This window comes from Aythya fuligula, chromosome 1 (genome assembly GCF_009819795.1).
Source record: "Aythya fuligula isolate bAytFul2 chromosome 1, bAytFul2.pri, whole genome shotgun sequence".
NCBI classification, from domain to species: Eukaryota; Metazoa; Chordata; class Aves; order Anseriformes; family Anatidae; genus Aythya; species Aythya fuligula.
This window is the reverse complement of record NC_045559.1, coordinates 65,731,287-65,754,822: the sequence shown is the minus strand read 5'-3', so window position 1 is coordinate 65,754,822 and position 23,536 is coordinate 65,731,287. Positions and strand designations below refer to the sequence as shown.

Sequence of the window (23,536 nt, the reverse complement as noted above, 5' to 3'; positions counted from 1 at the left end):
CTAGTTTCCTTGCTTTATAATGCTGCAATATTTCTAGAACATGACATCTTATACAAGCATTGCTTTTCACCTCCCTTGTCCCTATAACACTGTCCTTACTTAGAGTGCAGGGGGCTTGCCTGAGTGCACTCTAACAGTAAACACAAAATCCTTATAAAAATAACAGAAGTTATTTCTAGTACAGTCTTTCATGTTTATGCTTTTCTTTACTTAATCTCATTTCCTAGCTTAACTAAATGGAACCTCACTTTTCTTATGTTATTCTGAAAGCTAGATGCCTTCTGAGAAGCATTTCAGTATCTGTCTACTTGTCCTATGCCCTGAGGGGTATGTTGAACATTTCCATTTGCACACTTTGCCTTTGAATGTCCAGATAGCATTGGGGTCTCTCTGAATGGTGCATTGCTGCTGAGCCTCCTTTCACTGCTGAATATGTAGTTTTTGGATTTGTTCTTTGGCCTGCAACCATGTCCCTTTAGGCTGTAATCTTGTCAGATCTTGCAGTAAGGCAAGGTCAAAACAGGTCAGCACTTCTAATGGAAGGCTTTCAATAGGAAAGAAACAATTGCAAAAGTACATTTGTAATTCTTGCATTACAAATAGTGTATCTGGGCTTTACAGAGCATTGTACTACTGTATATCCTTTTAATAATATTTAAAACAAGCCTTTGTGACTGCTTTATTCATGGGGCTCTTTTATGAGGGCTAGGGTGAAATGTCTGGCAAGATATAACTTCTGTAATTACTTTTTAGCGAATGAAAAATCCTTTATTGGAGCTAAAATAGATATGATAGTCTTTAAAAATAATAATAATAATAATTTTGTCCTGTGTTGCTCATTGTAGAAGGAGCATATTGTTTACACGGAGGTTTTATTTGCCTATTCATATTTTTTATGATGTAGTTAAAATTCATGTAAGAGATTTTGTGTGTTTCTACTTAACAACTTGATTTCTTACAGAGTCTGTAGCTCGCTCTAGCAAATTGCTCAATTGGTGCCAGAGGCAGACAGATGGGTACGCTGGTGTAAATGTTACAGATCTCACGATGTCATGGAAAAGTGGCTTAGCTTTGTGTGCCATTATCCACAGATACCGTCCAGATTTAATGTAAGTAATTGGCTCTTTTGAAGATCTGGGAAGGGCAAAACGTTAGTTACATTTCAAACAAATACGATTGAGAGTGAGGCAATGTGTTTGTGACTTATGAAGAAATGGATTGAAATTAAGTCAATTAAGCCTGATAGAAGCTAATGTACAGTGATTCATCAGCAGAGTGGAAGGTCATAATAGCTTGATGAATATGAAGGTAAATGTGTTGTCATTTTCTTTTCTGGATGATTTGACAGAATTAAACTTCAAATTGGTACTGTCTGGAATTCATTATTGTCAAACAGCTCTCCTCTGTGAAATTAGTCAGGAATAGCTGATAGCTTCAGTTAAATTTCTTGTGAACAAGTCTCTACGCAGACCTTTAATCTCCTGTTTGACAGTAACTTTTTAAAAACGTTAAGGCTGCCGTTTACAGAAATAGTGACTCACTACCTGAATGTTGCTGTTTGTAAACTAACATGTTGTTTGGATGAAAGAAAGTCTGTCCTCTTACACTATATATTGAGTAAAGCAGTAGCCCCATTCGAGAACAGGAAAACAGTGGCTGGCAGAAGTATTAGTAGCAAAGACTCTGTTAGTTTAATTGAAATCTGCAGTGACTTCAACTTCCCAAAGGGACATTAGAAAAAATAAATGCCAGAGATGTAATTAAAGGCATAATCCAGTAAAAAGCTTGCTAAATAATTGTGCGGTTATTCCATTCCATGTGCACTGAATTGCTTTGCTACCAGTGCACTCAAGTTAACTGAGCTACTCTTTTTAATAGCTATATAACTTGTGAAGGGTTCAAGTGGAAATATTCTGTACCGTGTTGCTTTTCAGATAGTTCATATAACTCTCCATAAGCTATGTAACTTTTTATAGAGTTTTAGCTTTGTGAGTGTGCATATATATATATTTCTACAAGTTTCAGAAAAAAATAGAACAAAATAAGGGGTCAGTCGAGAAGAATGTGGACAAAGAGAAACTTCATTTAGGACTTCACTTAGTTCCAAGCACGTAAAAGATTTTACATACAGGAAAGCAGTAGAGTTTTCCAGCAAAGGAGGAAGTGAAGATGTATTTCAGAGAATACTCAAGTTCTTAAGAATTAAAAATTAGGTTTATTGGAGGAGCAACAAATTAAAAAAAGAGTTAAGTTTGAGTCAAAATTCACCATAATTAAATAGCATCAACTCTGCAATACAAAAGGTATGTTGACAAGTAAATTTCGGAGATTTCAGAACAAAATGGCAGTGGATCCCTGATTTCTTTCAGAAGACTGATTTCGACTTGACTCAGTGCATGCCCTCTTCCTGCTCTTTGCAGAGACTTTGATTCTTTGGATGAACACAATGTGGAGAAGAATAACCAGCTAGCCTTTGACATTGCTGAAAAAGAGTTTGGAATATCTCCCATTATGACTGGAAAGGAAATGGCATCTGTTGGTGAACCAGATAAACTGTCGATGGTGATGTACCTCACACAGTTCTATGAGATGTTCAAAGACACCATCCCCTCTAGTGGTAAGGCATTTGGGGCAGGTCTTTAAGATTTAAAGACAGCTGCAGAATGAATGTGTGAGCTTGAATTATCTTTGTGCTTCTTCCACATGAACTTATATTAGTGACTCACTAACTTTACATTACAATAAGATGTCTTACTGGTGTTTATAGAGACAAGAGCATCAAGAGCAAAAAGAGGAGTTAATAAATACAAAGTAATGGCCTCAAAAGTTTAAACTCACTTTAGCACTATTTGACGACTTCTCTGTTCTCTTGATATTATTTAGGGGTTCATCTGTCTTCACTAATGTGAAATGCCTTGCTAGTATTTGTTTAGTAGGTAATTTCAAAATCCTGGCCAAATTTTATATCTATTTTTTACCATCCATGAGTGGTGAGAGTGACTTCAGGCCAATGAGAGACAGGAATGAAAGATATTTGATTAAAACTCTAGGATATAGTTGCTTAACATAAGTGAATATTGCCCATCTCTAAATCTTAATGATGTAATAGCTTTTTCTTTATTACTGATGATCTTAATTCAAATTCTAACATATATTTGATTCACGTCTGTAATTCTGGGAGAAAAAATAAAAAGTGTGTTTAATAGCCATTTAAAAATACAGTGTATATCAGTTAGGTATTTGCAAAACTGAACTCGTTACTAATACTGGTAATCATGATGCTTTTCAAATATGAAAGTAAATACAGTATTTATTCTGGGTGTTTATAAAGACTAAAGGTAGAACTGAGTTTGGCAAAATGAAGAAAGCAGCATGGCTGAGAAAGTTATTGATTTGGGACTCTCTACAGTCATCTTGTGCAGAGTGTTTAAGGAAAAGAGTGGTATGTTTAAAAAAAAACAAAAAACAAACTAGGTGAGTCCTTCAGTTGTATTTTTAATAATACCACTGCAGAAATGATGTCATGGCATTCCCTTGTCCTACCTGTTTTTGCCAACAGATAGTGTGGACCTGAATGCAGAAGAAAAAGCTGCCCTAATTGCCAGTACCAAATCTCCTATCTCTTTTCTCAGTAAACTGGGACAAAGCATCTCTCGGAAACGCACTCCAAAGGTAACCTTACCACGGTCTTGATAACAGCTGTGTCTACTAGGCTGCTGTCCAAGTAGGTGGTACTACAAATGGATGTGTCTGTCTGCTATGTATCTGCAAAAGACCATGTGTTCTTCAGCTCTTGTCATGAGACGATACATGACCTTTAGAATTACATTGGTAATACGCACTCGGTCTTAAAATTCTAGCTTTTTGGCAGAATGTGGGGATATACTTTGTATTGGAACACAATTGATTGCTCAGTTCTCAGTTTGTTGGAAGTGCTGAAGAATGACAGGTAGAGTTTCCAGTATGTGAAACCCCAAAGGTGGGGGGGCAACATACAACAGGAAAAAAAACACACCTTTCTTTAAACAAATGGGGAATGACCTAGAGAATTAATCAGTTGTATTACAAAACTTATTTAAGTGCACTTGTGACATTTGTCTCAGCCCAGAAAGGTATGAGAACCCTTATCTTTGTTTTCTTTCTTTCTTACTCTGTTTTCAGGACAAAAAAGAAAAGGAACTGGATGGTGCAGGAAAGAGGAGGAAAACCAGCCAATCTGAGGATGTAAGTGTTACAGTAAGGAAGGTGTCGGGGAGAAAAATATATCTAGTACATTTCTTTGTTCCCACTTCAGTCCTTTCATTTTCTGTATCCAGACTGGGCTTATTTCTAAATTAAAATTAATTCTTCAGAAGTTATGCTTTGTTGTATTTATAGAGGAAATATTTTACTGATGCTTATGAAAGAAGAGCACACTACAAATGAGATATTTGCAGTTGCTCCATATTCTATTTTTATAGAATAAATTTGCAATTTACTTTGATTTGGTGGGCGCACCAATAGTAAAGTTTCATTTAGTAAAATCATACAGTAGTCAGAGATTTCATTCATATTTGAACTGCAGTCTCAGTTAGTGCAAAAGGCATACGTAACCACTATGCTCCGCAAGGTAATCCTTCAGTTCAAGTGCTTATAGCCAAATGGGTACAAGTGAGCTAAAAGTTAGTACTTAGAATTGTCAGTGAGGGTTGAAGATATCATTTTGCTTTATACCAGCAGATTAATGAGTGTTTCAACTGTGGTTTCTCGGTTAGGTAACTGTATTAAGTAAGGTTGGAAAGATAGTTATCAGAACATTTGATGTCATACCAAAGAAAATTAAAATGTGAGCTTGCAAATGCATACCAATAGATTTGTTTTCTACACTGTTAGAAATCTATTGCAGCAAAGGTGAAGAGAGAAAAGGTCATCTGGATGTATCTGTTAACTTTTGATCTCACTGGGTGATAGGAGGACGTCCCTCGAAGCTACAGAGAAGAAAGACCTACATTGGTGAGTGCCCTGACGGAGAGGAGAATTGATGCTGCCATTGGGAATCAGAACAAAGTCAAGTCCATGGCAACCCAGCTACTGGCCAAGTTTGAGGAGAATGCACCAGTGCAGTCCTCAACGTTACGAAGACAGGTATGAGATGGTTAATAAAACATTGTATTTCGGAATCATGGCAGAAAATCACGAGTAATAACATGCATTCCTCAAGACTGGATGCTAGTGGTGTTCTTGTACTTCAAAGGCTCTTCTGGGGAAGAATGAAGATTACTCAAAAGAGAAAAAAAAATTACATTTAGGAGTATGGGATGGAGAGCTTCCTAATGAAAGTCTACTTTCCTGTTACTGACAGTATTATGTGATCTCTTTCAAAAACACCTTACCAGCAATTAAGTTTCTTGTATAACTACTTTTGCTGTTGAAAAGCTTTCCAGGAATATCCCATTTCTCACCTCCAAGAGCTATAATTTAATTTCCGATTAGAACATTTTCATGTCAGGTTATATGTTTGTTCTTGTGAACTGTGATTAAGTTTTTTTTTCTTTTTATCTTTATGTAAGCACAGCAGATAAACGTCTGGGAATTTCATTGCAATCAGGATATTTATATCATTTCAAATGAGGCTTCCTGACAACTGCCGGTTATTCAGGATATTATCTGAACTACTGCAACTGCAGGGTAGTCATCTTTGAAGTGATGCCGAGTCACTTCAAGATGCTGCTAAGCTGTATAGTGTCAGCAGTATAAGGCTCAGTATGGTTTAAGTGCCTGAGTTCTTGCTCTGCTGCATAGTCTGTCTTCATACCTTGTGCCAAACTCTGTGCTGCCCTGGCCAGATTGTGAACAGGACCTTATCTAGCTACTTTAAGTCCAGTTCAGGTGTGTGTATGCTACATTGCACAGTGGTGTTGGTAGCATAGCATAATCTCAGAACAATGACATTTATTCCACTGTTTACCAGTCAAATGTTTCCTCAGCCACTGCATATTGGCTGGAATAACTGGGCTGAGTTGAAGGAACAATGAAAATAAAGGTCAAAAAAAAGTGCAGTTTCCCATTTGTTGATGTCTTTTCCCTTTTTATATATGACTTGCTAAATGAATTCTCCTCTACCCTATTTTTTTGTTAAATGTTTGTCTGTCTGATTCTGTCTCTCATTCCTTTGGCTTTCTTTGAGTTTCCTTTGCTATTCTATCATCCCTCCTTGGTCCCAACCCAATTTCCCTACAACCTGCATGCAGCAACCTGTCCTGCCTTATCAAGAACGTGTTCACAACCAACCATCCAGCAGACGAGAGCAGGGCCGTCTAGCTCCCATCCCCCAGTGGAAACAGGTAAAGAAATTGATTATGAATATGATATGTTGCCTGCACCCAACACCAGCTATCACTATCCTGTTTTTAAACCAGTCCTTTTCCAGCAAAAACATCCTTTTTAATGTGTGAGTCCATTATTTTAAATAGTTTAACTTGTAATGAACACATGTAAGATCAAAGTCTGCCTTTGGTAATAACGCATGATTTATTGTTTCAGGAGGATTTAGTCAAACTTACCCTGTTGTCTTACACTAGTTTCATCTTCCTAGGTCTTCAGTGGATGTTTCATCAGAAACCTTGCCTATAGATGCAACATTGTGTTGTCTGGAGTATTTGTAGATTATTCTCTTAGAAAACAATAGGGAATATGTAGGCAATTATTGCAGCCAATGAGGTTTAAGATGTCATGCCATATGTGGTATTAAAGCTCTTCATTGGTGTAAAGAGTAAAATTGATCGTCAATTTTGCTATTCATGTGGAATATTGTGTTCTGCACTTAGAAGTGACATTTCAGTTTCTGTGGTTTCCCGTTCTCTGTGACAAACCTAGCTTTCCTTGTGAGCTTCTCACCTTCATTGCATTGCAGATTCCAGTATTACTGTGGATTAAGTAAATTTTAGGTTTTCTGCCACACACAGTAACAGAATAGGGATCGACAGAAGAAAGATCAGTAGGTATCATATTTTATTTTCTCTTTTGTATGGTTTAGCCCATTGTTATTACTGGTATTTTTCTTTCAGCAGTGCACTATGAAAGCAAGGCTTGTGACAATCAATCTTTTCAGGCAAACAGGGATACTTATCTCACTGGCTTCCTCTGCTTCCTCTCTTTCCCTGTGCAAATCACCTCCTCTTGTTCCTGAGAGTGTTGAGATATATTTTTCTGGCAGCCATAATTTAGAGAAACATCTGTTTCTTTCTTGTTGCGGCTTAATAGCATGCTTTTGGAGTCACGAGGAAGAAGTTTGGAAGTTCACTTTTTTGTGTGTTTATGGATTCATGGTGAACTTTATCCTCAAGGTATTCAACACAAGCAGTGCTTCATGTCATGACCAGTGCCATGATCTAGAAGATTTCTCTCCAAAGAAGACCCAAAGCAGGGGAATTATCAGTAGGACTGTCAATAGAGTCTTAAAAATGTCAATATTACATTTAGGTTTCCAGAGTCATTCTTTGTTCTTCTACCTTCTCATCAAAATCTTTATAAGCTAATGAGGACTTTCAGGTGGATACTCATCATCCATGATTAAGACAGATTTCAATTTTTAAGAATACTTCCAGGTATAGGGGAGAATCCAAAGAAGTGATACAGAAGAAGTGTATGTGGCTGTACATTACCAGGTCAGTTAATGAACACTGCTTATGTCACCCTCCTTTTATTCAGCAGAGACATTGACAGCTCTCTGTGGGTACTTTCCCCCTCAAGATTGGTCCTGAAGTATTTGCTTGACTTTTTTCTTTGATGAGCTTTACTGTGTCAGCAGAAGATAGCTGGTTCTTGGCTCCAGAGTTCATTCTGGATTTTGAAGTGTTTTTCATCTAACAATGAAATGGAGAAGAATAAAAGCGGGTCTCAAAGATGCACAATATGCAGAATACATTAGGATCGAAGAAACAGTTTATATGGTCCCTATTCTAAAGGTTCCTTAGGACTTGCCCGGGGAAATAAAGGGTGTCAATGGTCTTCACATAGAAACTAATTGGGAATATATAGAACCATTTCTTCTGGACTGATCAGAAATCAGCTGAGGCTGGAAGCCATGCATTAATTAACCCAAGCAGCCAGCTTTTTCAAGCTTGGACAGAAATCCATCCTGTGGGAATTTGTTGCTGAAGCAGTGCTTCGGCTGTCTGTTGAAGATTCTTAATTCTGTCTGTTTAGGCACAAGGAATCTGACTGCTGTGAGACTGCACGTTACTTCAGTACTAAAACAGCTTTCTTCAGTGACATTAGGCACTAACTACAAAGTTATTTCCTGGGCCACAGATCACCAGCAGTGGAGTTGGGGCTGGGTACCAGTCCGTGTTGTTGGAGATGCTGAAAAGCAGTGGTATGGCTCCTGACAAGGTCTTCAGCGGGAATTTGTGTTTGCCAGAAAGATCTGCTCATGAAGGTATGGTAAAGGGTCTCTTGTTTGGCACAAATGTCAGAGTTCACAAGCAGAACCTTCTGTTCAGTGATTCTGCATAAGATAATATTGCATAATGAAAGACTTCTACTGAGGAGTCCTTTGAAGAGGAGCAAAGCAGTTCCTGAAGAGGACAAAGTGGTGACCTGCTTTTGAAGAAAACAACTAGTTGCCTCATATATTTGCCCACAGGCAGAATGAAGTTGAGGTCCTCAGGGGTTCGTGGGAGAAGGACAGTTTCCTGTCTTGTGATTGATAGGTTTGGTCCTGCACCTTGGAAGCTGCATGGAAGAGGAAAGCGTACTGCCAAGGCAGCAAGAATAATTATAGGGGAGAACTGGATGTTTGTGTAGGAAGTGGTCTGGGTTGGACCACCAGGGTTTTTTTTGGAGAATTTACATCTGCCTTAGGCTGTGGCTTGCCAGTGTCTGTCAGATGGACTTCATTAGCTGTCCTTGCTTATCATTTGAAGTCTAGAATTTTGCTGTTCCATAAAGAGTTACCAGCCAAACAGTTTCAGTTTATAATGCAGAGTGTCTCTGTGTCTGCTGTAGAGGTGGGATAGGGATGGCTTGGAAAGACAGAATTCCTAGAAAGAGTGAAGTCTTGGCAGAATCTGTTCTGAAGTAGTTTTTACTTTCATCACAAGACCTTCTTGTTATCTCTCCTGAAAAGGAAAAACCTTGAAAGGATCAAACAGGTTAAAAACCTCCTCAGTCTGCTGCTGTAAGTGTTCAGTGTGGCCTGCATTTTCCTCCTGAATTAGATTGCAGTGTTTGCTTTGTTGAACTACAATTTGGGAATGCTGATCTGTGTTGTCAAAACTGGGTTCATGCTACTGTGAACATCTCAGCAGCAGCTGGTAATGCATGAAGATAATGTTTGTGTATGTGCACAGGAGAAATGTGCAATTTTTTATGTGATATGGTATCTCCTAAAAAATCTGGATTGCATTTTGTGGTATGGTGGATAATCTCAAATTAACCTCTAGTTGTGCTAAAATTATCTTCTACATTGCGTTCTGATGCTTTCCACTTTCACTGCGTTTTGGAAAGAGCATCTCATCAGGGATCATGAAGCTATTAGAAAGCCATGTAGTCTATCCAGAAGAGTATCTGACTGTTTATCATGTGGGAGACTAGCCCTTCAAACTGAATTTTGTCCTGGATTCCAGTCTTTGAACTTATGGTCTTCAGCATTTTTCTGCCATAGTTTCATAGCCTCCTAACAAGAAGAAGGTATGTGTGTAATGCACAAGTGTAAATCACTGATGTGTATGAAGACGCTTGTAAGATAGAGATCACATGATGTGCAGCACAAATCTCTTCTGCCTCTGGATGTCTGATGCTTGTTCTTTCAAGAGGATTTCCTGATGTGTGATAAAAGCTTGTTGGTAAAAACCCTTCTCAGTAATTCTGTTGGAACTGTGATTTTTAAAGATATGTACTGTGTGAGATGACCACAGTGAGCTGGAGTTGAAATCTCAGCAGAAGAAAACTTATATCTATGATTTCTGCAAATACTGTTTTCCTACTTAATTTCTCATTTAAATATGTTGATAAGTCTTTGTTTCCTTGTTCCTGTAGCCATCTTTGACTTTGCATGTTTAGAGATGCATCCTACTGGAGGACTGAATATGTACTTCATATACCCATACAATGTTATATTCCATGATCTGCCATGGAAAATTACACAAGTTTGGGAATACACAGAAATTTCAAATGCAAACTAGGCCATGGTCAGATGACAGTCTATGAACAGCTGTAGTGATTGAAAATGTTACCTCCCTTTCTGCTAGAGATTAGTGCCTTCACAGCTGAGCCTTTTGAATGCTCCTCATCCACTTCAGTGCAAAGTCATGTGGCTGAGTTTAAGCTGCTTGTAGCATCTGTTTGAATTAGAGTTTACTTTTTTGGTGAAGGGGAAGAGAACTCCCAAATACATGTTAGCACCAGCTCAGCTGTCAGGACCATAACGATTATCTATAATATCTTTACACAGCACGCTGTTTCTTTGGAGGCTATCTAGTAGTGACTCTGGATACACAAGCTTTTTTTTTTTTTTTTTCAGTGCAACAATTTCCAGATATGCTCCTGTGAAAAGAAAAGGAAAAAAGAAATAAGCATACAATACATTAAATATCTAGAAATGGTGGAGAAAAGACTGTATGTAGTGGGGACATAAAGAACTAGCAAGGCATGTTCTTTCAGTGTATAAAAATGAGGGCATATATGCATTCTGTAGTATTCGGTTTATTCAGTATGGCTACATGCTGCCTTGAAAGCAGCTGTGTTTCTCTTCTAGTAGAATGGCAAAGCACAGTTTAACTTGCCTGAGACAGTTTAATATCTGTAAGGTAGAGAAGCTGAGAACCGGATACTGCAACTTGAGTTGTATTGCTAATAAGCTGCAAGCAAGAGTAATCAGGTCAACAGGATGAATATTCTTAAACATTGCAAGGCACAGAACTATGTAATTTTTCGCAAAGCAACAAGAGCAGTCCAACTCTGCTACCAAGAGTTTCGAGTTTTGCATTTGACTGAGCATAAGACCTTGACTCAGAAACTGTTGGTTGAATCGATTATTGCTATAAATACATGTTTATTGGCTGTTCTAGAATTATCTGTCAAGTGGATGTGTGATCTTGTGAATATGGGTGAAAATTTTCTCTCTTTCAGCTTGGATAAAATGTGGCTTTAGGTCATTCGTAAGAGCTATGAGCATAGGATCGCGGTCTCTCAGCTTATGCATTCTAGCCAGTCTTACAAAGTCAAGGGTAATGTTATCTTAGCTTTTCTACCGTTATTATGATTTTTTTTTTCTTTTTTTGTTTTAAAAAAAAGATGAGGAGTAAGGAACGTTGTCGGACCTGCCCCAAAAAAGTGATCATGCTCTCTTCCACTGCACCTTCCTCTCCACCGTATCCCAGGCAGCAGGTGATTCCCTCTGCATGCTCTGTCCCTCTCTCTTCATTACTGCTTTGTACAAATGACTAAATTGATTACCAGACATCCCACTTACAAATATATTTCCAATTTTCTTTTTTTTGGAGGGTGATAGGGCTTCTTCAACCTCTTAATATAGAAACACAGGTCAGCATTAGCTCAGAAGAAGCATCATTTTGACGATTGTCTAATGCACTGGAGATTCTGAGACTTTACTCTAGGGTAATTGGTAATTATAGTAGCCTTCTTCAGTTTTGAGTTGCAGCAAAATAGAACTGAAATAAAATTCAGGCCACGTCTACCTTTAAGATATATATATGCTTCTTAGAAATTCAGTAGGTGTGCTTTTGCCTAAGTATTAGAACTTGATCCTGTGTTACATATAGGTCATTCACTGGCCAAAGGCTCCTTTTTTAATAAACAGAAGTTAGTATGTTTGGAGTAGTTCAGGGATGGAAATTGCAACTTTTCTCCATCTCTGTGCTTTGTTTATAGAAGTGTGACTGAGAATTTGCTCTTGTATCCGTGAAAATCTTTCAGATTTATTGTATGAAGTCCTTTTTTGAGTTGTTGTTGTGGCCTGCACATGTCCAGTTTGGTGCCCCACATCCAGGCCTTTGTCTCAAGAGTTTGTGTTCAGTCTGTCTGAGTTTGCATTTGGAGTTGTTCTGAACACAGTGTATACATGTGAATCAGATGTGTGTACACATGTATATATTGTCCTTCTAGTTACATATTACCTGAAATATTTAAATATCTGTGTCTTATTTGTTATACATGGTCATCCTGCTTCTTTGAGTTGTCTGTCTTTATTTTTGTTCCATTTTCCTACTGCAGTAATAAATTCTCCTTCCGCATCAGCCCTTAACTAATCTTTAGCTGATAAAAAGGCAGCTACAGTTCCTTAGACCCAAAAGATTTCCCCAAAGGTGGAAAACGTTTCTTTGCTGAGCACTTGTTTTCCTATAAACTCTACTTTTAGCAGAATAGAAAAGGGACATTCTTGAACATATTGTTTGACTTGTCTTACTGCTGTGGTGTCTCAGAGTACAGTTACATGTTACATTTCATCTGCCCTCACTACAGCCTCTGGACCACACTTCCTCTGCTGCCTCTCCTGTGTCAGATTTGTGCAGACAAGTCAGCTCTGCTTACCAATCTGATTTGAAATTGTTCGAACAAAAAAAGTAGCTTGTTTTCTGGCACACTGTGGACAGCATGGTGCAAGGAAGGATTCAGGAATGCACATCTGGGTCGAATAGGTGAGGAACGCCCTTCTCATTAGCAAAACCCACATCTAAACTGAGTCAACTATAATGAGAAATTGTATCATCACAGAATGGAAGGGACTTCTAGAGTTCATCTGGTCCATCCCCTCTGCTCAAGCAGGTTCACCCAGAGCACATTGCACAGGATGGCATCCAAGCAGATTTTGAATGTCTCCAGAGTAGGAGACTCCACAGCCTCTGGGCAACCTGACCCAGTGCTCTGTCACCCTCACAGTGAAGAAGTGCCCCCTCATATTGAGCCGGAACCTCCTTTGCTTGAGTTTGTGTCCACGGCCACTTGTCCTGTGGCTGGGCACCAGACGCTGTGATAGCTAGCAGCCTTCCTCTCATCAAGATCCTTTGAAGATTTTCCCCGAGCTTATGACAAACTAAGTTAAATGTTGAGACTTATTTTTCAATCTATGGTGTGGTAATCACTTTCCATATTTAAAAAATGGGCTTTCAGTTACTGAGGACCCTTTAGCTCTGTGTTTTCCCTCCCTGTCTCCTCCAAGTATTTTGTTTGTTTGTCCTGTGACTCTCTCTTGCTTGCCTAGTTCAGTCATGAGAACTGACTGCTGCTGGGTCCAAACATACTTAGACCATTTTCTAGCTTGTGTCCTGTAGGAAACATTTTTGTTCAAATTAAAAAAAAAAATAAAAAGGCATTGTCCACTTCCTCCTTTTAACTCAGAGGAATTTTACCTCCTGTGCTGCGTAAGTAATCTGTTAGGGCCAGTTGAGGGACTGCCTTTGGAGATGTTTTTTCTTCCTTATTCTTTTTCTGAATTGTCTTGGCCCACACCACATAGCAAGTCAAATGGATCTGTGTGCTTGTTACACTGATGTCTTTTAAAAACTCTGCACTTCTAATGCATTCATTCTGCCAATTCCTTTAAACTTTCTATTTCTTTCCTTTGATCTAACATCACAGCAGATGTTGAGTGTCTTCTCATCTTTATAGTACTAATTTTATTACACTGTGGTTAACAGATTTAATATGAATCTATATGAACTTTTTTTAATATCTTCCCTACAGGAACCAAGTCATTACTGCCAGTTTTAAAATATTCTTCTCAGTAAATTGTTTTTCTATCGTTATGACTTCTTTTCTGCCTACATGTTAAGAAAAATCTAATTCAGTCTGTTTTGACTAGGAAGTTGGTCTGTGATTGTTACTAAGCTCATAATTTGTTGCCTGCAGAGAAACAGGGAACCTGGTGCTGACTATCTTGGGGAGCAGAGTCCCAGACAAGGAAGGGTAAAGAGCATGAACAATGGCATGGATGCTGATGACACAGCTGTGTGCAATACAGGGAGCAAACGTACTGAGTAGTGAAGCACTTATCCTAATGCTACTGTTAACACGCTGAAACTGCTGAGAGTCAGGAGCAGTCAACTATTTCTGCGTGATGCCCACACAAACGCATAACAAGCCTTCATCAACAGTTTGCTGTATGCTTGTATTTTGCCATAGATTTGGCACTTAAGCTCTTCCTATTCTCCTTTTTCTCTTACACCTCTTTTTGAAGTGTGCTGTGGCTGTAGCAGAACAAGAAGAGTTATGTTTTGTGCTAGTTCATGCGAACATGGTTGCATTGTGTTCACTGCTTGCTTTCTGGATGGTTAAACAACTGGCATTCCACCCTGCCTCCTACAGGCCAAAGTAAAAGGAAAAATGATGAGGCATTATTTAGTATAGAGGGTTGAAGCCTTCTTAACAATTAAATATTCAACAGCCTGTCTCAATGATTCAGTGTTATCCAGAAGCATGGGAAAAGGAAAGATAGGCACTCAAAAGAATTGGATGATTTGAACTCATATTGACAAATTAATTGACATTCCAGTAAAGGCTTTTAATGAATTAAGTCATAAATGGTAGCCAGCTGTAAAACTGTTGTAACTTCAAAAATGTGTTCTACACAAAAGACACTTGTGGGCTGAGTGTTTTCTGACAGGCATTAGAAAATGAATAAGCATGTGTCTGCAGTGACACAGAAGCCCACAGCTTTATAATAGGCCCTAGTTTTAGTGAAAATGATCTAGTAGGAAGGAGTAGGTGGAACTGAGAGCAGCTGAAAATAGAGAGTATTATTAATGTGTTTGAATGGGAAAAGTGTTTCTCATTGATTGGGTGTGAACCCAATTTTCTGTTCTGCTTTGGAGAACAGCTAACAGTATGTAGCAGCACTTGAGCTTTCTTGAGAGATTAAGCCTGAGGTTTCTTCACACACACAGTTGTAGTTCCTGGTGCATTTACTTTTGAACACTACAAACAAATTAGCTGAATGCTGTATGATGTTGCAAGTGATAGTGTCCTGTACAGCAGGCCAAAAGTCAGGCCTTTGTTCCATGTCACTATGTGCAACACACAACAGTTCAGCAGGATTGATATGAAAGACCAGAATAGCAGAGGTGTCAGATATAGTGCCTGGGGTGTGTTGACATGATGGTGCAGTAAGAACAAGTAGGACAGAAGTTGCAGAAGTAAAATCAGCAACTTCTGTGCTAGTTTGATTTTGCTTCAACCAGCCAGTCTCATTAAACATCCTCTCTTTTATAAGCACAGCATTCTCTTCATATACAAGCATCTTTAAAGAGTTTATTTAATTCTTTATGAACACTGGAATATATTGTCCTAAAAATGTGTATTTCTGTTCAGAAAATCTGAGAAACACAAATATGTGCAGGTGTAGATGTGTAAAGGAAATCCTCGACAAACAAGCACTAGGGTGAAATAAATTGGTGAACAAGTTCCGTTGTGCATGATAAAGCCACATCTTGATGAAGAGTGTTTTTTTTGTTTGTTTTGTTTTGGGTTTGGGATTTGTTTGGTTGGGTTTTGTTTTTGTTTGGATGGCAATGCCAGAGAGAGGCTACGTGCTTGTTTGGTTTTGGCTGCAGCTGTCCTAGGTGGGAAAGTTGTGAATAATGTCTAATTCAGCTGATTTTGTCTTAGCCTGGAGTGTCAAAATTTAGCTCTTCATTAGAACATTAATGCAGTACACAGTGGAAATGAAAACAGTCTTTGGTAGGGAGCTTCTTACTGCTCTGCATGTGAATTTCCTACCTTGTGTCTGGCATTTTGTTGTCTTTTCCTTTGGGGGATTTTTTTTCTGGTTTGTTTACTTCTTCCCTCCTTCCTTATCTCACAGAGATCTCCTCGTTTTTTTTCTGATGACCAAGTGCCTGAGAATGTTGAACAAAGGGCATGTCAGCTGGCTGCCCTCCTGGAGTCCAGGCCTGCTGTGAGGCATCAGGTGACTACAGCCCTGCCTATCTGGCGTCCTGCATCAGGGGGTGATTCTGGGTACCACTGGCATCTGTGCTCAGAGGGGTGGAAAAATTCACCAGAATACAGGGACCATTGCCTATACACAATCACATGGCTAAAAAGAAAAGATCACGCTCATTTTGGGTAGTATTTTTTATCATGCTTGCTGGTTTTTAACTCTTTCCTTGAGGAATGAGAATGTTTGTTTCACAAAATAGTATAAATAATAAGGTAAAAAAACAGCCTGCAAGCTTCAGAGTGCATGCTGAAAAGCAGCTGGACCATGGATCAAGTCTTCTCACAGTGGTAATTTACCAGTCAGTTGCTCACCAGATATACTTGCTTCTGGAAGCAAGAACACGTGCATTTTCCAAGCATAACTGCTGGCTCTGAAGTACTACTTCTCCGTCCATATTTCCTGTGTACTTATTTCCAGCAACAGAGTTGGCAGCTTGTGCAGATTTTCTTTGATTCTACTGTACACTTTTGGTTTGGTTTTGTGTTTAATTCTTTCCTGTTTGTCTTCTCTGGCATAGGGGAGCATGCCAGTTTGAACTGTGCCTTCTTTTGTTTCTTGTTCCTAGCTGTTTTTGGTTACCTTCAACAGCCTTTGGCAATCTGGAGAGTGCCTTTGGAAAACACCATCTAAATAAGTGATTAGTTTTTCAGAATTTATGGTTTTGAGTTAACTATCCAAAACCAAGCTGTCTTCTTGAGCGGGAGTATAAATAGTCCCAGAACTTTTGTTGGTGGGCATAACTTTTCCAAGGGATGTCAAAGGAGAATTTATAACAACTAAGTCACTTTAAATTGGTGTTCTTTGGGGATGCAGTCTTTGCTGATTAAAATCAGTGAAGCTGTTCTCCAGGAAGGCAGAATGAACCTTTGGCTGGTTTTGAAATAGGATGTTGGGGACATAGAAGAAACAATGAAGGATGGGGTAAGAAGACTCCTTTAAACATATTATCATCTATTCATTAATGGGTGACACAACTGAAGATCTCAGTCATGATCCAAGGACAGCATGCTCACATGTATTTCATTACTCAGTTGAAGTAGTGATACAGAATTAACATGGGGCCCAAAACATTTACTTCCTACTTTTTGTGTTGCTCTCTAGTACGTCTAGGCTCTTTTTGAGGATGGAAAAGATTAACAGCATTACACTGCAAGGAAAAAAAAATCTTATTTCTGTATAGTGCAGAATTAAGGATGAGAGAAAATAAAGGGGAGATGTAGAACACAAAGTAGAGGATAGGATAAAGCGGGTCAGGCAGAGAGGAAAAAGAAAACAGATGTTGGAACACTGCAGACAATGATAGATTATGATGTGGGATTTGAGGAAAGAAATCAAGAAAAAGTAGAATAGTAAGAGAGAAAGCCAAGTAAGAAATTTTCAGAAAATCAATTTGGTTAAATGTTGATGATCTTAAGTACAGAAAATTGGTGTATAAAACAAACAGTTACATTTCTGAAATCCCAGCTATTTTACATTTTGCCTAGTAGATTTAATCTTGAAGCTAGCCTATTCTAAATTGCTAGAAATAGCTGTTTTTGTGGGTCAAGCAGCTATATGACATTTAGTTTTCCTTTTTATAACCCAAAGCATAATTTTCTTTTTTAAAATTGAAAGTGGGTCAAATATTTGAAATTTACATATTTTTTTTCTTCCAGACAGAAACTGTGCATTCCTATAAATTGCTACCAGCAGTGTCTGATATGTTTAGCTACCAATTTTTTTTTCCTATTTACATTAAGTAGGTTCTTGGGAGATGGGCATTAATGAACTAGAGAGATAATGAGAGAGGCCAATTTTGGGGCTCTTCTGTGAAAAAATGGTTTCAGAAGGATGCACATTCTCACTTTGGGATTTGCTGTTTGCCATTTCATAAGCAAGTCATTGAAACAGCATTGAACAGCAGATTGCATTTTATTGTTTCATTCTTTTTAGCGTGATGTTTCAAATCTGCTGACATTAAATGTTATGTTGGAAACTTGATGCTGATTACTGGCAACACATACAAGTTAATTTCTTTCTCTTCCACCCCTAAGGAGAGCAGGCTTTTGGTTTATATAGTTAAAATATAGAAGAGGTCTCACTTGGCCTGAAATACGATCGTAGTGTCTTGAGCCAGGAATAAAGAATAATGGCAGGTTCGGGAGGAGCAGAGGAAATTGATCTGGGATCTGTGCCAGTGGTTTAGCTGGTTGGGTTATAGGAGGCTGGACATCTGTGGAAGTAGGTAACTGCTTCCAAATGATCCTAAATAACTTAAAACCAAATAAAGGGCAAATTAAGAATAACTTACTCTGGCTCACTAGGGAGAAAAAGACCCTTGTGGGACAACTTGGAAAAAATGTCCAGTGCATCTTCTCTGATAATTACTTTTTTCTTGCTCATGGGAAGAAGGGCCTATTTTTGTTCTCACTTTCTCCTGTTTTTCCTTCATAGTCATGTATGATTGCTTTGATTTTTATTTTATTTTTTAGCCTGAGACTGAACCGTCTCGTCGATTCTTTGTTGACCAGTGGGAGCTCTCCCTTAGCCTCCGTTCTTCTAATCGCCCTTCTTCACCTTCATCTGACTCTCTTCGACAGGTAGCATTAGCTTGAGCATTGCAAGGTGCACTCAGCTGTGTCTGCTTGCCCCACCCTGGTCCCATCACCCAGGGACATACCACAAGAGATGGCTAGGCTGGCACTGCTTCACCTGCAGAATGCAATATCTGTGCATATTCATGCACAAATGAGAAACCAGAGGCAGCCTGTCACATGGCTTGGTTATTGTCAACCCTAAACCAGTTTGAAACTAAGTATATTTAACATGTGGTGCAAATGACAAGGCTTCTGGTACATCCCACTCTCAAATCAGACTTTTGAGCACTAATGATCTAGCTTTGGAGTAAAGCTTTCTTGTTTTGCTTGCTGCTTTTCTTGAGAGTTTGGGCCAAACTACAGACTATGTTTGTGTGTATATGCTTAACGGATTGTATGAAGCACAAAGTACTTTGGCTTTCTGAAAAATCACTGGGAATTTGAACTAGTTGTAGTTGTCATGTGTAAAACAAACAACAGGAACTTGATTTGACCTAAGCTGAAGTGGGTTCAAAGTGTTTCAGAACTTTCTACATCTTGAAGGCATTTGCCCAAGGGAGGAAACACAAAATGTTTCACTGAAAATCCAGTGTTAGGCCAGACGTCATGTATAGTAAAAGAAATATCAGAAACACTGAGCCCAAAATAAAAAATTCAGCAACTAAATTTCTCACACTAATTAATCCATGGTATTGTGAGTTAATATTAGCATAGTCACTGTTCAGGCACAAAACTGTATATGTGTTGGTTGAAATTCAAAGATCCTGAATTAAGGTTGGATGAAGGTTTCAAATCAGAACTTGCTCAGTAGAAATACAGTTTCAGCTAAAAGAAAGTTTCTGTTAAAAGCACACGCTTCCCATGGAAGAGCTCTGTAAGAGCAGTGAGTATAAATTCTTTATCGTCAGAAATAAACCTTCTTTATGACAGTGACACAGGTTAATGAATTAGGACTTTCAGTAATAGCAATGATAATTTCTGATGGCCGAGCACACTGTTTTTAAAACCATTTCTCCCAGAAGTGCCCGTTCTTCGGTATTTTTTTTTTGTGATGCATCCTGCTTTTCTCGTGTCTGAACAGGTGAAGGTTATATACATTTCTAAAAGGCTAATAACCACACTCGTGAAATTTATGCTCTTACTAGTTGTGGGAAATAACTAGTGTGCTTCAGACAAGTTCTACTATGGGTAAAGGGGTTTTTGAGATAAGACTCCAGTCTTTTCCTTCAGCTTACTGTTATACCAGAAGCCAGTGTGTCTCTGCTCTTTCATTTGCTTAGGAGACTCCAGCTAGAAACATTCATAATACTTCTTAGTCTGGAAAAGGAAAATTGCTTGGCGTGCTCCTTGCTGCTCTGAGTCAAATACATGGTGTTTGCAGTGTGATTAAGCTAACACGGATATAACCATATAATTTTCTTAACTATGTAATTACTGCTGATGGCTGAAATTATTTCCTGTGAAGAACACTTCCTCCGCTCCTGCAGTGACTGAACTTGGCTTGCAAACACTCGTTTTGTACTGTGTAAGGTAACAGCCAACCCGCCTAGATTTCTCAGAATGCTGGAGGGGTTTTAGATATCCAAAGTTTTGGAGACAGTCAATATCCATAATGGAGGAAAGCCTAGTCATAAAGCCATGTTCACAGTTGATCAAATGCGTGTTCCAGGTGTACGCAAGTATGGCTTTAATGTGTTGGATGAGGTTCTTGCCTCTTTTTCCCTGTAAACTTCTATGTATTTTTAGCATTGGAAAAAATAGTATTTTTGAATCACTGTGAGTTCATGATTTAAGGATTTCTTCCTGCTCTATGAATGCTCTGTAAACGAGTTCTTTCCAATTGCTAAGCATATAAGTATATTGTGCTGAGCTGTTGCAAATGTGCTAAATATGTTGCAATCAGCATATTACATTAGACTCTGTGACATGTCTTCTAAATGATTTTTGATTGTGATGCCAATTTCACCTGGAATGTAAAATCTTTACCTATATTTGCTTTCATCTTTGAGAAGTGTATACGTTCAGGTTTCCAGGTGTGAAATACCCCACAACCAAAAGTAAGCTCTGCTCTCTTCATCATCTTAGTACTTCTACAGCACATACAGAACGCAAAATGCAAACCTTCTTTTTCATGGTTGCAGTCGATATTGGACTGTTCTAGGGATTACTGATGACACTAGCTTTGCTGTTACTACCTGTCACTTCATATTGTCCACAGTTTTGGCATGATTTCACCTCTCTGCACCTTTTCACCACCTAACCTATTATCTTTTCAGTCATTTTTTAAATTTTTTTTTCTTTTCTCACTTCCCTTTTGTTTCATTCCCTCCATCTGGTAGAAGTACATAAAGATGTACACAGGCGGCGTGAGCTCGTTAGCTGAGCAGATAGCCAATCAGCTTCAAAGGAAAGAGCAACCCAAAACCCTTCTAGACAAGAAGGAACTGGTAAGACGATGCACAGAAGGTGACGTGTTTGTGATTAGATGTTCTGTAGATCCAAAGTATTGTGAGTGTCCGGTTGTTAGCACAGCTGATGGAATTTATAGTAGCTTTGTCAAAGACTTCACCTCCCTTTCTCCATCCCCCCTCACTCTTGTCCTGGTTTTCCTTGCAAAATGTTTGAATTTAATCTCAGTGTCTAAGGATTGTGTATAAACAGTTGAGAAACTGCCGGTCACATTTATGAAGATGTTTTTGGTCCACTGGGGCTACTTCAGCATTATTGTTTTCTGGAGGAGATACCAACTTTGATAATGAAGGTCTAAGAACTCCTGTTTGAGGGATTTCTAATGTTTTTTGCCTTTCCATCCTATGCCTGCTTCAGTTATTTATTTCAGGGTCGTGTTTAATAGTACTTGTGTTCACTCCTCAATCCAGAGCTTAATTTACTCCTCACATATGTAGGTGTGGTATCCTAGGACTTTCTTCACTGGACTTCAAGGTTAGTTATTGGTGTCCTGGCTAAAACTGATTTGTGTCAAAGAACTGCAGCACCCATGTGTCAAAGAACAGCAGCATCCAGATGCTCCTGTGTCTGCAAAGATGAGGAGAAGATATGACCACACAATCTTGAGAGACTGGACATGCACAAATTTAGTTATGCCTATTTCTGTCTAGGGCTCACTCAAAAAGGAGTTCCCCCAAAACCTGGGAGGCAGCGATGTCTGTTACTTCTGCCACAAGCGAGTCTATGTGATGGAGAGGCTGAGTGCTGAAGGCAAGTTCTTCCACCGCAGTTGCTTCAAGTGTGAATACTGTGCCACCACTCTGCGATTGTCATCTTACGCCTATGATATTGAAGATGGTAAGAGAAATTGCATTTTTGTCAGAATTCTTTTAACCATCTTGGAAGTTTGGTGAGTTAGGGAAGGGAGTAACTTCAGTTCCAAAGACTCTTAGACTGTTGAAACTACATGGATGGATTTACCTAAGAATATAATCAGATATACCTAACCAGAAACCAGAACAATATGTCAGGAGATCTAACACATTTTGTCATCCAGAAATTGTGCATGTTGAAAATAATGATTTGAAATCACACATCACTTGTGAAAAGTAACTTTTGTCAAAGAATAGCAATGTGTTGCATTTGTTGCTTGAACAGGAATTAACAGAAATTTCATATTTTCTGAAGAAAGAATGAAGTAGAAAGTGTCTTAGAGAAACCTTTATGTATATCAACAATAGTGTTTCACAGCTGTCGTTTATCTTTACTCCTATCTCAATAGGAAAACATGTACAAAACGATGGAAAGGATTCTATACCACAAATGATTGAGTATAAACCAAAATAAGTGTAAAAAAGTTCTAGAACTAATCCTTTCCCACATTCATTGAAGCTAAGATGAAGTAAAAATTTCAGTAAGCTGCATGCCATGGAATGGAACTCCAGAATATTCCATGTAGACTGAAAAGTTATAAAATTGATAGAAATCTTCTGTGGGTAACTGGAATATTTTTTTTGAAGATATTGGGTAGGATAATGCCCATGGAAACATCAGCTAGGCATAAGGAGCAAAAAAGAACCAAAATAATGTATCTATTAATGATGAATTATATAACTGCCTTCAGTAATGGACTTGCTCTGTCACGAAGGATTGAAGAATCAAACCAGTCTCCAAGTAAGACATAGAAAACGCATTATTCCCTGGCCAGAAGGTCAGCAGACTTGACTTACAAGTTTAAAGGGGCCAACGATGATTTTGAAGTCAACGTGTAAAAGTAACAGCTTCATCAGTAATCAGAGTTGGGACAAAACATTTTTTTAAGCACTGCTGTTATGTAGTGCATTCAGAAGTAATGGAGTACTGGATTAAATGTTTAGCAATAACAGACTGAGCTCTTCTGTCAGCTCTATGGGCTGAAACAGTTTTTGCCACCAGATTTAGTGATGCCCTCTGCCAACAAACTTAGCTATGGCCAGATAGTTTCAATGAAGCAAACAGAAAGCTTGGAGTTTCAGCATTGATTCTGAAATGATAACTTAACATGCTTAAGTTTCATATACATATGTATATGAAGAATACATGTCCAAACAGAAATATGTGGTATCCTATCCAGTCCAATTGTTGTGAAAATCCAGCTCGTATTTCAATCTGAGTTTTCTTTGAGAGAAAAATAACAAGGTATGTGCACATAGCTGTTATTCATCTAGTTCTTTTCACTGAAGAACATTCAAAGTCTGAGAATTTTTATATTCTGCCTTTCTGTTGTTTCTCTTTTCAGACATTTCCCCCTGAAACAAATTGAATAAGCAGTTTCTGAAAGAGTCAATATTAACAAATATTTATTTAAACATAGACTTCTCGAAAGATAGCATTTTCCATTTTTCTGTCATAAAAAAAATAAATAATAATCATTAGAAATTACTGTGCTAATACCAGTTCAGAGAAAGTGGGGGAAACAGTGAAAGTCAAAGTATTGAATTGAAATGCATTAGTGAAGTTGTAGGAGTAGGAGGTCACAGCAGAAGGGGATGCTGTGAGCTGCAGACATTGAGCAGGATACAGTAACAAAGGC

At 38.4% G+C, this 23,536-nt stretch overlaps 1 protein-coding gene across 12 annotated transcripts in view; it reads left to right on the top strand.

Moving 5' to 3' along the window:
• Positions 1–23,536, top strand: part of MICAL3 (microtubule associated monooxygenase, calponin and LIM domain containing 3) — a 151,596-nt gene that overhangs the window by 60,269 nt on the left and 67,791 nt on the right. For 7 of the 12 annotated variants that reach the window (XM_032189416.1, XM_032189389.1, XM_032189398.1 and 4 more), the window contains exons 12-18: positions 962–1,109; positions 2,421–2,617; positions 3,560–3,672; positions 4,162–4,224; positions 4,951–5,124; positions 6,231–6,323; positions 21,636–21,822. In XM_032189416.1, the coding sequence (XP_032045307.1) occupies positions 962–1,109; positions 2,421–2,617; positions 3,560–3,672; positions 4,162–4,224; positions 4,951–5,124; positions 6,231–6,323; positions 21,636–21,822 (975 nt within the window). Of the gene's footprint in view, positions 1–961; positions 1,110–2,420; positions 2,618–3,559; positions 3,673–4,161; positions 4,225–4,950; positions 5,125–6,230; positions 6,324–11,277; positions 11,371–13,851; positions 13,909–15,802; positions 15,908–18,411; positions 18,520–20,855; positions 20,964–21,635; positions 21,823–23,536 lie in introns of all 12 variants that reach the window. The other 5 variants (XM_032189435.1, XM_032189425.1, XM_032189408.1 and 2 more) reach the window with 2 other exon arrangements.